Source organism: Odontesthes bonariensis, chromosome 7 (assembly GCF_027942865.1).
Source record: "Odontesthes bonariensis isolate fOdoBon6 chromosome 7, fOdoBon6.hap1, whole genome shotgun sequence".
Taxonomy (NCBI): Eukaryota; Metazoa; Chordata; class Actinopteri; order Atheriniformes; family Atherinopsidae; genus Odontesthes; species Odontesthes bonariensis.
In genome coordinates this window covers 12,338,416-12,351,109 of record NC_134512.1, presented here as the reverse complement: position 1 = coordinate 12,351,109, position 12,694 = coordinate 12,338,416, and the positions used below count along the sequence as shown (strand labels likewise).

The 12,694-nt window shown below is 41.3% G+C and overlaps 1 protein-coding gene across 2 annotated transcripts in view; it reads right to left on the bottom strand.

The window, feature by feature from the left end:
* Window positions 1-12,694, bottom strand: part of b4galnt4a (beta-1,4-N-acetyl-galactosaminyl transferase 4a) — a 143,524-nt gene that overhangs the window by 40,634 nt on the left and 90,196 nt on the right. For both annotated transcript variants that reach the window (XM_075469518.1, XM_075469516.1), the window contains exons 4-6: window positions 11,786-11,881; window positions 9,136-9,226; window positions 7,162-7,262 (exon numbers count right to left, since the gene is read on the bottom strand). In XM_075469518.1, the coding sequence (XP_075325633.1) occupies window positions 7,162-7,262; window positions 9,136-9,226; window positions 11,786-11,881 (288 nt within the window). The remainder of the gene's footprint in view (window positions 1-7,161; window positions 7,263-9,135; window positions 9,227-11,785; window positions 11,882-12,694) is intronic.

The window sequence follows — 12,694 nt, the reverse complement described above, 5'->3', positions numbered from 1 at the left end:
CTGCTGATCCATAATGAAAGAATACAGCTAAGATCACAGTGGGAGTGCCTTCAATTGTTTGCTCTGGACACACTTCTGGTTTTGAAAATGGTCAGAAGACATTGTGCCATGTGGTGGCGATAGATCACAAGAGCCTTTCAGCATGTAAATAACTGCTGATCCTCAAGCTGGGTACCACAGGGTATTCACTGAGAGATGCACAAGCAGTGAAGCACACCTACAATGCACACACACACCCAGGAATGGCAATTATACAAGGACACATTTCAACGTGCTTGCTGGCATGAGACGAGAGTGACTGGGAAGAACAGGCAGTAATGTCCGTCCAAAACCAACCAGGACCCTGGCAGTGCGACAGCCTCTGAGCCTCTCTGTGAGGCAGTTGGCTTAGGAGGAGGAGGATACAATATGTACTACTGTGCTTTCATTCTGAAGCCCACAGCATGCTGTGGCTCTGGTACATTTCCACCGTAAAACTATCTTCAAATATTTCCGCCCCAGCACAGAGGAAAAAACCACTGACAGAAAACATTTCTAGAATAAGGTGAGGAGGGTAATCATTGAAGGAGAGATGAGCATATGAGCAGGAGTACCTTTGGTTCAGGTTAATCATAAAAATGCTTCTTTCAAACACATATTCAAACATTTATTCTATGTTGCAGCATGCCTTTAAAATCGACCTCAACAATTACTTCACACCAGAATAAACTGAAGAAAAGAAAAGCTATCCATTGAACAAATATGTTTAATGGACAAATTGTAAACTTAATTAATTTAAGGAAAATACTTATGTATACACATTGATCAGCTTATCAATTAATATATTATTTGTCGTAAAAGCACAACAAATAACCATACAAAATTTATTGCGTGGAAATACCTGCCATTCACAGGCCAAAAATTAACCAAGTAAATAAAAAAATTAAAAACCCAGTGGGAATGCAAAAACCTTTGCTTTTTGTATACAAAAGTAATTTTATATTTGAGTTTGCTCTTCGCTGCTGAGTACTTACTTATAGTTCTGCATTTCTCACAAGTAAAAGCATGTAGCTTTTAAACGTGGAGTGGAGCATTATATGTTTGTTTAAGTTTGGCAATGCTGATTTTTGTCTGGGATTCAGGAAGTATACCCATGACGTTTTTGTTATGTAAGCTCTGAAAACTGCATCTTGGCCTTAAGTAAGGTCAAGTCAGTGTGTGGTGGTGACTGCCAAATGAATGCATCGCCTCAGCACTCCTTCACATCGTTCAGGACAAAAGCAAAAGGGGGGATTTGTAATTTCAGCAGTTGCAAATGCAAAAAAAACCACAGCATAAATAAATTATGCAAATATTTATGTAATTTAATACAAAATATGGTTAAAATTATATTGAAACAACTGCACGAACTACATTGGAGTAGTTCTACCGCTTTCCTTAAACATTGTGAGTAATGTGGTTGGATTTTGTATGTGTTGTAAGTCCATTTTAATGCTAGTAAGCTCAAATCTTTCATGTGAGTATCACATTTTCATCTCTTTATCTCTTTAGGTATGGAATAACACTGGGACCTGTTCTTGGAGCACTGAATATCTTTATCAGTTACAACAACCCCTTGAATGATAAAATGCATTTAAACAGAAAGTAATCCCCAGTGAAACAACTTTTCAGTATTTCTTTGCTTGAATATGGGCTTTTTATTAATTAACATTAAACTGTAAAAAGTTAACGTGAAGGAAGACACTGATAAAATACACTGCTATAAGAATAACATATGTATAAACTCAGCTCCCTGGTAATTGGCATTTGTTTTACATTGTTGCACACATTCATGCATTCACACTGAAGGATGAGTCATCTCCTCACCACAGTGGGCAGAAGATAAATCAAAAGGCAAGTGACCACAAAGTCAAAGGGGGCAACTGACAGAGAGACAAAAACACTCCTCATATTACGCCTGATAATCTCATGTTGCCATATCTTGTCACAAAGATTACTCTAAAAACAAGAACAAGAGAGAGGGACCATGGCAAACAACTTAAAGCAACGAAGGAACCGAGATGTAAAGAAACCTTAGTCTAATACTTTTTTTCATCTAGCCTGTCCCTATGTGAACCTAATCCACATGGCTAGGAACCTTGAAAAAAAAAAAAAAAAAACCTAATTTCAGATGGCCATTGGCCCTGAAACAATGGGAGGCAAATAACAGGTTTGAGAGACAAAAGAAATATGAGTGTGCAGTGGAGCTGTGGAGACATTGTACCTACGTCTGTCAAAGTGATTTTCTTTCACAATTTAGTTTTTTTCTCCCTATGTATAAAGAGAGAAGTAATAGAAAAACAGCTGACCTGTGATATAAGACCCCTTACTTATGTTTTTTTTCTGACACAGAAGCATTTTTTCCTGCTGGAGCACAAAAAAATGTAATGAATGATTATTTTATTGTAACTTGAAAAGCCTGCAACCACATTATAAGGGAAAGGATGGCTTCTGGAAGAATCCACAATAGAGATCTGTTGCAGGATATTTTAGAAAAATTAATTGTTTGCAACATAGAAAAACATACTACAAGAATCATACTTACATACTGACCGATCATGCTGGAGTGACACAAGCAAACCGGAGGATCACAGCAGGTTTGGAAAATATGTTCACATTTTTTCCACAACCCAGTCCAACAGTGCAGAGTCAAACAGCAATCCGTGTCTGACTGACTACACACATCAGACACTTTGTAAAACCAAGTCATGACATGACGCGATGTGTGTAGATGGAACAAACAACATTAATTATGATTGCATTTCATTAAGATGTTTCAGTCTGAGGACCTTAGATGTTACACTCAAAAAGAACATCATCATTAATGTCATCAGTTTCTTCATTCGCTTGCTCCAAGCTCAACTTAGGCCTCCAGCCAGAGCTTTTCCTGCCATGAGTATTCAGAATGGCGCCTGTGAAAGACATCTTTCATCCTGATATTTTGTGAATAATTTAGTTTAAGGTTAATAAGTCATTTGCTTTAAACAGCAGCAAAGGCAACACAAGCATAATTTAAGTATCAATCATAAGTATCAAGAGCAACATGACTGTTTTTAATTCTTTCAGCTATCAGAAGCAAAAACATTTATAAAAAGCATGACTGTAGAAAAACAGACTGACACTAAAGTCTAAAGAACGTGAAGCCATCAAGAAGGATGAGTCCCTTTGATCGATGTGTTTTACCCTTCTTCAAGGCAGCCAATGATTTTCATTAGAATTTGGCATGAAATCAAGTTGTAAATAACTACGATGAGCTACAGTAATCCATCACAATTGCCTTCATGTCTGCTTTTATTTCTGTCAAAGTTGCATTATCTGCAGAATTCACTGTTCTGTGCACAGCAATGTAACTACAACACAGAGACAGACAGACTAATGACTGTGAGGGATCACCTATCTCACTTTAAACTTTAAACCTAGGTTCAAAATTTTCACTGTGAGATCATCCATTGTCTTTCCCACCCATGCCTTTCAAACAGGGATAATTGGATGTGTGGGAGGTTTGACATATCTAATGGGGATTTACGAAAAGTTGTTGTTGTAGGAGAACTAGAGCATTTACTTAAAGCATTAATAGTGGATTTATTCTGCTTAAACATCACACTAAGCAATGAAAACGATTTCAGTCATCATTTATTTTAATGTGCCCTGTGCTTCTCCTTCTCCGAAACATCAGAGTAAATGAACTCTTTCAGTCATGAACAATTTGTTTTACAAAAGCACATGATTTTAAAATGAAAGTCTTCTAATAACATGTAAAAAAGCAACACAATATGGTTTATTTTTTTCTGCTGATCAAATACGACTCTCCGATGACTCACAGGAATTTATCAGCTCCGGCGCTGACCAGCACTGTTGGCATTCAATGTTTGGGTGCACCAGCTTATTTTCAGTGATGCTGCGCAGGGCTGCAAGAGTTGGCACGTCTCACTTATTTTTTCACAATAACATACATTTACCATAACATCTCACAAAAAAACTGACAGTAACAATCGTGGTCAAAAAAAGACAAGATTGGCTGACTTTACCTGACAGCATGACAACTGGAAGCTCACTCCTATTTGTTCAGGGCAGACATCCACAACCCAGTTAAAAATAATGAACTAGCTTAACAATATCAGAGTGTGTTTTTTATCAGAAAGTGTTGTCCAACACAGCCGGAAGAACAGAGTGACATGACATGTCTTTATGTTTTTGTAGCTTTCAGAGCACCAGGTATTCAGATTAAAAGTTTTACTGGGTGTATTCAGTTATAAAAAAAATAAACTTTTAAACCGTTGTTTTGTGTGAAATGGCATAACTGGCATTCACAGACTTCTCTCAGTCAGTTTACGTTTGATTTTTTTGGAGGATAAGCATAGTTTTGCTTCTGAGTCACTTATACTGATCACACCTCCTTGTCCCAGTTTCGATTGCTACTGCATCTGTCTTTTGCATCTGCTTTGCCAACAAGACAGATTAGGTATCATAGCAAAAATGACACTTCCAGCATGTGTCTGTACAAACAGACACGTACTACACGGCTTCATGAGCACAAACAAAAACTTGAACAAGTGTTTCTTCCTACACCATCCATTCTCTTGAGGGCTGAACTCGGACGAGATGCAGGATGCAAATCCATTACAGGGTTACCACAAAGAGGCAGACAACTTGCAGCCTGTTTAGAGTCACCACTTAACCTAACGTCTATTTCTTTGGATTTTAGGAGGATATCGGATCAGCAGAAGAACACCAACACATGCATAGGGAGAACATGGAAACCAGAAGGTTCGAACCAGAAATAATCTTGATTAATATTTCAGAATGAGTGTAGCCCTGGTGTGGTTCTGTGTGAAACTGTGGAATCTGCATGCACATTCTGGTTAAAGAAAAATCTCATTACAGGTTATCTTAGGAAACAAAATATAAATAATGGCAAAGCAGGACAATGGATGGTGCTCAATCACATCAAGTTAATTTGTATGTGAACAGATAGCGTCCCAGCGGAAACAATGGACAGTGTTCTTAATATGCAATTCCACTAAGACAAGCTGACCAGAGTAAGCTCCACTTAACAGAAAAAATAAGCATGACTCCAGGTCTATTTTGCCTTCTTACCGTATATCAAAAATATTTGTTATGGTATATTTGAAATCAGCTGCATGGGAACAAGCATTACAACTTACAATAGATAGTACTTCCCCAGATGACATCATTTTCTAATTTAGGTGTCGAACTGGGACATTTCAGTCAAACTTGCTAGACCATACATAAACTCAACACAAAACGCTGACAGAAGTCGCCATGGAAACATCACGGAAATGCTTCAGCTCGCCTACTTTCCAGCCTGTCATAGTTAAATGTCTCATAGAAGCACATTCCATTTATAGAAAGTTCCCTAACAAGAATGACACACTTGTGACAACCAAAATAGAGAAACAAGCGTTGACTATATGTGTACCTTTTGAGAAGTGAGTCAGGCCATGAGTAGAACAGGAATAGAAGAGTCAAGCCATCAGTATGAGTTAACATAAAAAAATCTATACAAACCGACAAGAATATTCTCATTAGTTTCAAGAGATTACATTTTCCTCTGTAACTTATCAAACCAAATTGGATTCCTTTTACATTCCAGTCCATGTCACATTAAAATGATTGTTTGTCATTGTTTTAATTTGTAGAATACATTTAAAGGAAAGTTCACGGTAAATATCTTATCATAATCAAAACTGTAAAAGTGACAACTAAAGACCCTACCTAAGACCAACCCTACATTTCATATGTTCAATCATCTAATATAAATAATGATAATGACGTGCAAAGACATAAGTATAATATTGAAATAAAATATCAACCTATAGAAGTTCTGTAGCTATTTCTGTATATAGCTACCCCCCCCCCCCCCAAAAAAAAAGACCATTTAGAATAAGAAAATATATCTTTATTCTCATGACAAAACTTTTTTGCCCTTCCATCAGATCATGTCTCATGCAAACATATGGGTCACATACTGAGCAAAAGAGTAGAAATTTAGATTTTAATTCACGACGCCCCATGTGCCCCTGGAGACAGAGATGCCAGTGATACTTGTCTGTCAGCCACTGGCAAAATGAATGATTCCTGGCCACACCACTGCTCCTCCGCCATTACCTAGATGATATTTCTCCAGCCCTAAATGTCACATCAATATTCGCTGCCAACTAATTAATCTCAGCTCCCATGGAACCTGCTGACATCTCACATCCTGTTAGAATACAGATGACACCATAGCTGGAACTTTGCTCTCAACACACACTTGCTCAGAGCACTGGTATGGCACAGTTTAAACAATTGGCAACCTCATGCATCCTTCCTTTTAAATTTTTCAAAAGGTCTCTCTAAGAAAACTGTATTAGTGAAGGCAGCAGCAGAACAGTTTGACTTTTATTCAATCGAAGGCAGAGGGTGCTTCAAGGATAGATGGAGAAGGAAAACTATTTTTCACAAGATGTTCTACAGGAGGATTTAAGCCTCCTCTATTCTGAGCTGTGTGTCGGGGGTGAGGGATAGCCTCAGCATTGGTGTAGTGGCATGAGGTGAACGTGTGAGTACAAAAGAGAGACGAGATCAAACCATTCACTGTACCTCCTGTTGAGCTACAGCAGAAATAAAGACTTATGCTGTTGGCTGGTCAGTGCTCAGTGCTAATACAACCCCATAAAAAAACTATATTTCTAGAAAAAAACTTCCCCATATCAAATCTGTCATTGTAGCCTAGATGCCTATGAGAGAACGATAATCCGTTAGACACAATGCAGATTAATCAGGCAGCTTCTGGGTGAATATCATAACAGATAATAAAGTCTGTAATTATGAGACTTGGGCTTACCTGTACACGTCATGCTGTAAAAGCTTTTGCAGAGGTATACACTTTGCTATTTAAGTCATGACATTGAGAAGTTCAAAGTGACGTAGGCTCCAGGGGATGCAGGTTCTTCCAGCAGTAAAACTTGTTGCTTAGCAATGCTAACTAGGAACAGCAGTCAAAGGCTTCAAAACATGTATTTAATGAATTTTCTGTCAATATAAACCAATACACAATGCATAGACCCTGTATATTTAAAGTGCAGTGAGCCTCTTTGTGGTTAGAATATATACAAGACAGCAGCACAGCTGAGCGCTTACCTGTCCTACATAAACCAGCAGTCTGGCGTTGAGAGGGCTCTCATCAGGACTCAGCCAGAACTCAGAATTATCATCAGACGAAACCGAGAACTGGAAATCACCTGGAGCAGGGAGAACATGATAAAAGTGTGTGTTAGTGGAAGAAGCGTCACCAGAATATGATCCCCGGTAAGTATAATCAGACAGGGCCTGACCTCAAAAAATAGATTCCCACGTGCAAAATGTGCATCATAAATTTGATGCCCAGACAGTCTCGGTAATAGTCAGAAATGACATATTTGGTTACAGTGATATGAAAGGTTTTACTGCAGCTGAATTTCCTATCAGCCCTTGCAACAACTGTGTGAATGAAAAAGAACACTTGAGAATAGATTTAAAGCAGAAAGAGCAAAAACAAAAAAAACAAAGAAAAAGCAACCATAAAATCTATTTGATGTTTAAAGTGGAATCTTTTGGAGTGTGAATAAGTTGACAGTTCTATTAAACAAACATGATCCAAGGACCTACGTAAAACCAGTTTGCCCTAAGCTCAGCTCTCCGCTGACCTTCCCCTGCTGCTTGAAACCCCGAGTTTGTTTGCAGATTCTGCCGCACCTGAGTTCAACTTGCTTATTCACACACTCATTATCAAAACTCACATCTGGATGCAGTTTAAGAAAATTGCACCAGGAAAAAAAGATCAAGTCCTAGCTAGATTTTCATTTCTATGCAAGATCCACCTATATAAACGTTATCACTTTCATGATGTCATTGCAGGTTCAGCCATCTTTATCCTCATATTCAAAATGTACACATTGTGGACACATATTTGCTCCAAAGTCCATAAATAAAACATACATTTCTCATTTGTATTATCTATATAGTCATCTTCAGGTGCCAGCTGTGACCTGTCCCCATCAGGTCACTTAATATACTCATTATTTATTTATATTTAATACATATTCACATAATATAACAAATATTTAGATTCTACCACACTATCATTTAATTAGGAAATAAGGTTTGTAGTGGGTATAGTTTGCTGCTGCTGTTGCTGCAATGATTTCATAGAAATATACACATCCACACATTAATATGACCACCTCCAGAGGATCAAAAATAAGCCCTGCTTTTTATTAAGCTACTGCAGTGATGAACCTTGGTATCAGAGCTTCACTGATGTTAGCCTTTTTTGCAATCATCGTGTCAGAACGAATCTCCTGAAAGTTAACTTTGCCAACGGCGTTCAGCTGTTTTGAAACTAAAGACTATTTTTTTCCATGATATGCTACTCAACTTAAAAGTTCAGGGTTAGATTCTAAATTTGTAAATAGAAATGGTATAAAAACAAAACCCTGTTTCCGAATTATCACTATGTTGATGTTTGTAAACATCAAGCAAGGAAATGAGCATTTCTTGTGTGTGGCAGTAATATACATTATATTGTAGATTCATTTGTATATAGTAGAAGCAGACAAAATATTACAGTATTTAGAAACTTTACAAAAAATATCACAAACTGCATAATAAATGTTCAAATTTACTCAGTCACATTTTGTTTGTACTTGTATTTGGAAGGACCTAAATTATATAGGTGAAGGGCACTTGTTACAGCTCATACTCTGGATGGAATGACCTTTAAGCCATCGTCTAGAAAGAGCCATGCAACCAGTGAAAGCTATATGAGAGTCTAAAATGAAAAGTAATCTAATTAATAACTTCAATTCTGCAATTTGTGTGAGGGCACTTGGGCATTAAGGCTTTTCAGTTCCCATGGCAACTGGCTTTTAGGGTAGGACCATGAGGGGGCTGCAATTAGATTTAGCTGGGAGATACTGGCATTCAGCCTTAATAAAAATGTGAACATCCACTACATTAGTGGCTTTGAGGGGCTTGGATTAAGAAAGCAATTGAAATTGTCTGCTCTAATAAAGGACACATGCTCCAAGGTCTTCAGCCTCAGATCAGGGACTAACTGACAAATGAGCTAGTTACCATCTCTGAAAGGGTGAAGGAAGCCAAATATTCTGAGGCCATAGTTCTTCCATTTTGGAGCCACTGCCAGCTTCTTCACTGTGGTCCTTGTCTACAATGAAAACAAACAAACAAAAAAACATTCATCATACATATGCAACACTTATTGTGTCCTATATAAAAACAACCTAACTGCTTTTACTCTCATTAGGATATGTGTGAATCATAAAGTCTGCTTTATTTCTCCATGTCTGCAAACTATGAAGATAAATAAGAGTGGTGGACATTCTTATGATTAGGCTCGAAATATTAAAGTCAGCCAGTGATGAAGTTTTCAACCAACTGGTGAAATTTAAATTAATAGCTCACCATCCTAGCATTTACTGTTATCACTTTACTCTTTCTGTGCATTGAACTGCTTTTTTTGAATATGCTTTTAACAATATTAATAAGAATGATGTAGAATATTGTTGGACAACACGTTCCTTCGCCCGGACGCGGGTCACCGGGGCCTCCCCCTGGAGCCAGGCCCAGGGGTGGGGCCCGCCGGCGAGCGCCTGGTGGGCGGGTCTGTGCCCATGGGGCTCAGTCAGGCACAGCCCGAAGAAATGACGTGGGTCCCCCTTCCGACAGGCTCAACACCCATCGGGAGGGGCCATTGGGGTCGGGTGCAATGTGAGCTGGGTGGCAGCTGAAGGCGGACACCTTGGCGGTCTGATCCTCGGCTACTGAAGCTGGCTCTTGGGACGTGGAACGTCACCTCTCTGCTGGGGAAGGAGCCTGAGCTGGTGCGCGAGGCTGAGCGGTTCCGGCTAGATATAGTCGGACTCAACTCGACGCATGGCTTGGGCTCCGGAACCAGCCTCCTCGAGAGGGGTTCGACTCTCTTCCACTCTGGAGTTGCTCGTGGTGAGAGGCGTAGAGCAGGTGTGGGCATACTTATTGCCCCCCGGCTGTGCGCCTGTACATTTGGGTTTACCCCAGTGGACTAGAGGGTAGCCTCCCTCCGCCTTAGGTTGGGGTTACGTGTCCTGACTGTTGTTTGTGCTTATGCACCGAACAGCAGTTCAGAGTACCCACACTTTTTGGAGTCCCTGGAGGAGGCACAGGAGAGTGCTCCTCCAGGAGACTCCCTCGTCCTCCCGTGATTGGGAGGAACGCCCCCCCCGATCTGAATCAGAGTGGTGCTTTGTTATTGGACTTCTGTGCTCGTCACGGACTGTCCATAACGAACACCATGTTCAGGCATAAGGGTGTCCATATGTGCACTTGGCACCAGGACACCCTAGGCCGCAGCTCGATGATCGACTTTGTGGTTGTATCGTCGGACTTGCGGCCGTATGTCCTGGACACTCGGGTGAAGAGAGGGGCGGAGCTGTCAACTGATCACCACCTGGTGGTGAGTTGGCTCCGCTGGTGGGGGAGGAAGCCGGTCAGACCTGGCAGGCCCAAACGTATTGTGAGGGTCTGCTGGGAACGTCTGGCGGAATCCCCTGTAAGGAGGAGTTTCAACTCCCACCTCCGGCAGAGCTTCAACCATGTCCCGGGGGAGGTGGGGGACATTGAGCCCGAATGGGCCATGTTCCGTGCCTCCATTGTTGAGGCTGCCGACCGGAGCTGTGGCCGTAAGGTGGTCGGTGCCTGTCGTGGCGGCAATCCCCGAACCCGCTGGTGGACACCAGTGGTGAGGAAAGCCGTCAAGCTGAAGAATGAGTCCTATCAGGCTTTTTGGCCAGTGGGACTCTGGAAGCAGCTGATGGGTACCGACAGGCCACAGGCCACAGCAAAAACTCGGGCTTGGGAGGAGTTCGGGGAGGCCGTGGAGAATGATTTCCGGACAGCCTCGAAGAGTTTCTGGTCCACCATCCGGCGGCTCAGGGGGGGGAAGTGGTGCACCGTCAACACCGTGTATGGTGAGGGTGGGACTCTGCTGACTCAACTAGGGACGTCATGAGTCGGTGGGGGGAATACTTCGAGGGCCTCCTCAATCCTACAGACACGCCTCCCGATGAGGAAGCAGAGTAGGGGAGCTCGGTGGTCAGGTTCGTCCTGACTTCCTCAAGGCTCTGGATGTTGTAGGGCTGTCTTGGTTGACATGCCTCTGCAGCATCGCGTGGCAGTGCCTCTGGACTGGTCAGATCGGGGTGGTGGTCCCCCTCTTTAAAAATGGGGACAGGAGGGCGTGTTCCAACTATAGGGGGATCACACTCCTCAGCCTCCCTGGTAAGGTCTATTCGGGGGTACTGGAGAGGAGGATCCGCCGGATAATCGAATCTCGGATTCAGGAGGTGCAGTGTGGTTTTCGTCCTGGCCATGGAACAGTAGACCAGCTCTATACCCTCAGCAGGATCCTGGAGGGTGCATGGGAGTTCGCCCAACTGGTCTACATGTGTTTTGTGGACTTGGAGAAGGCGTTCGACCGTGTCCCTCGGGGATTGAAAGAAAGATTGAAAGAAAAAGCAACAAATTCATATATCCAAAGAGCTGCATGTGGGAACCACTGACATTTTTACAAAAAAAATTGATAAAAAATAATTTACAATCAACTAAATTGAGAACAATAGTTTTTCTCAGGTTCATGGTTTAATGCGTCACACTCTGCTTCCACCACCAGCTGCCACTGATGTAACATTCATTCTTTGACATTTTACGTATCAAATGTAATACTTACATGAGGATAAAGAGGGAAGTGCAGGTTCTTTCTGAGTTGGGCTATAGAGGAGCCACACCAGTCCTCAAACACATGAAGGTTGGCCTGTCCCTTATACTGCCAACACACAAAAATGACACAAATTAGTGTACACAGTAAAACCAGCGTCATGTCTCCAGTTGAACTGAAAGTATAAATCAGTAATGTAGCTTCTGGGGCCGTCAATCTGCACATGTTTCCGTAAATACATTTTGTGCTTGACTATATGTCATTTCTGATGTCTCCGTCACATGGGAAAAATTCCTTTTGAATTAAAATGCAGCGTGAAGTTTCAAGTGTTAATTCCCTTAATAACAGAAAAAGAAAACCAAGGGCTCATCAGGGGTATCGGGGGGAGTTTGAACTGAGAATGTCTGGAGCAGTTTGTCAAATCACATCCCTTGCCCATAGTCTGACATTTGTCTGAATTACACAGGGAAATCATAGGACACGGCAAGGACAGATGGTGGAACCAGTCTGCCTTGGGGTACAGTTTCCTTACGTGCACTCATGTACACACATACATACAAGTCTTGGGAAGCTGTCAAAGGGATTTAACAACCTCCAGACTTAACTTTTCATTCTGGATGATCAAACAGTCCTCACATGTGGCATCTTTTAATGCCTGACAACAATCTCCGCAGGCTGCCAATTTATTGGTGCCACAAGTTAGAACATCATACATAGCCTTAAGAGAAAGCTGGGTCTCATTGAAATCATCAAAGACCGGTGTAGCAGAGTTCTGTGTTGGATCAAAAATCCAAAAGATGGATTCACAACTTTGGCCCCTTATCAATAGTTGGAAGTAGCATTGTCGTGTGTGAAGCCGGTGCAAGCTATACAAGTTCAAGCTGTCAAATCAAGCATGCGGGGGAGTAAAATTGACCTCAT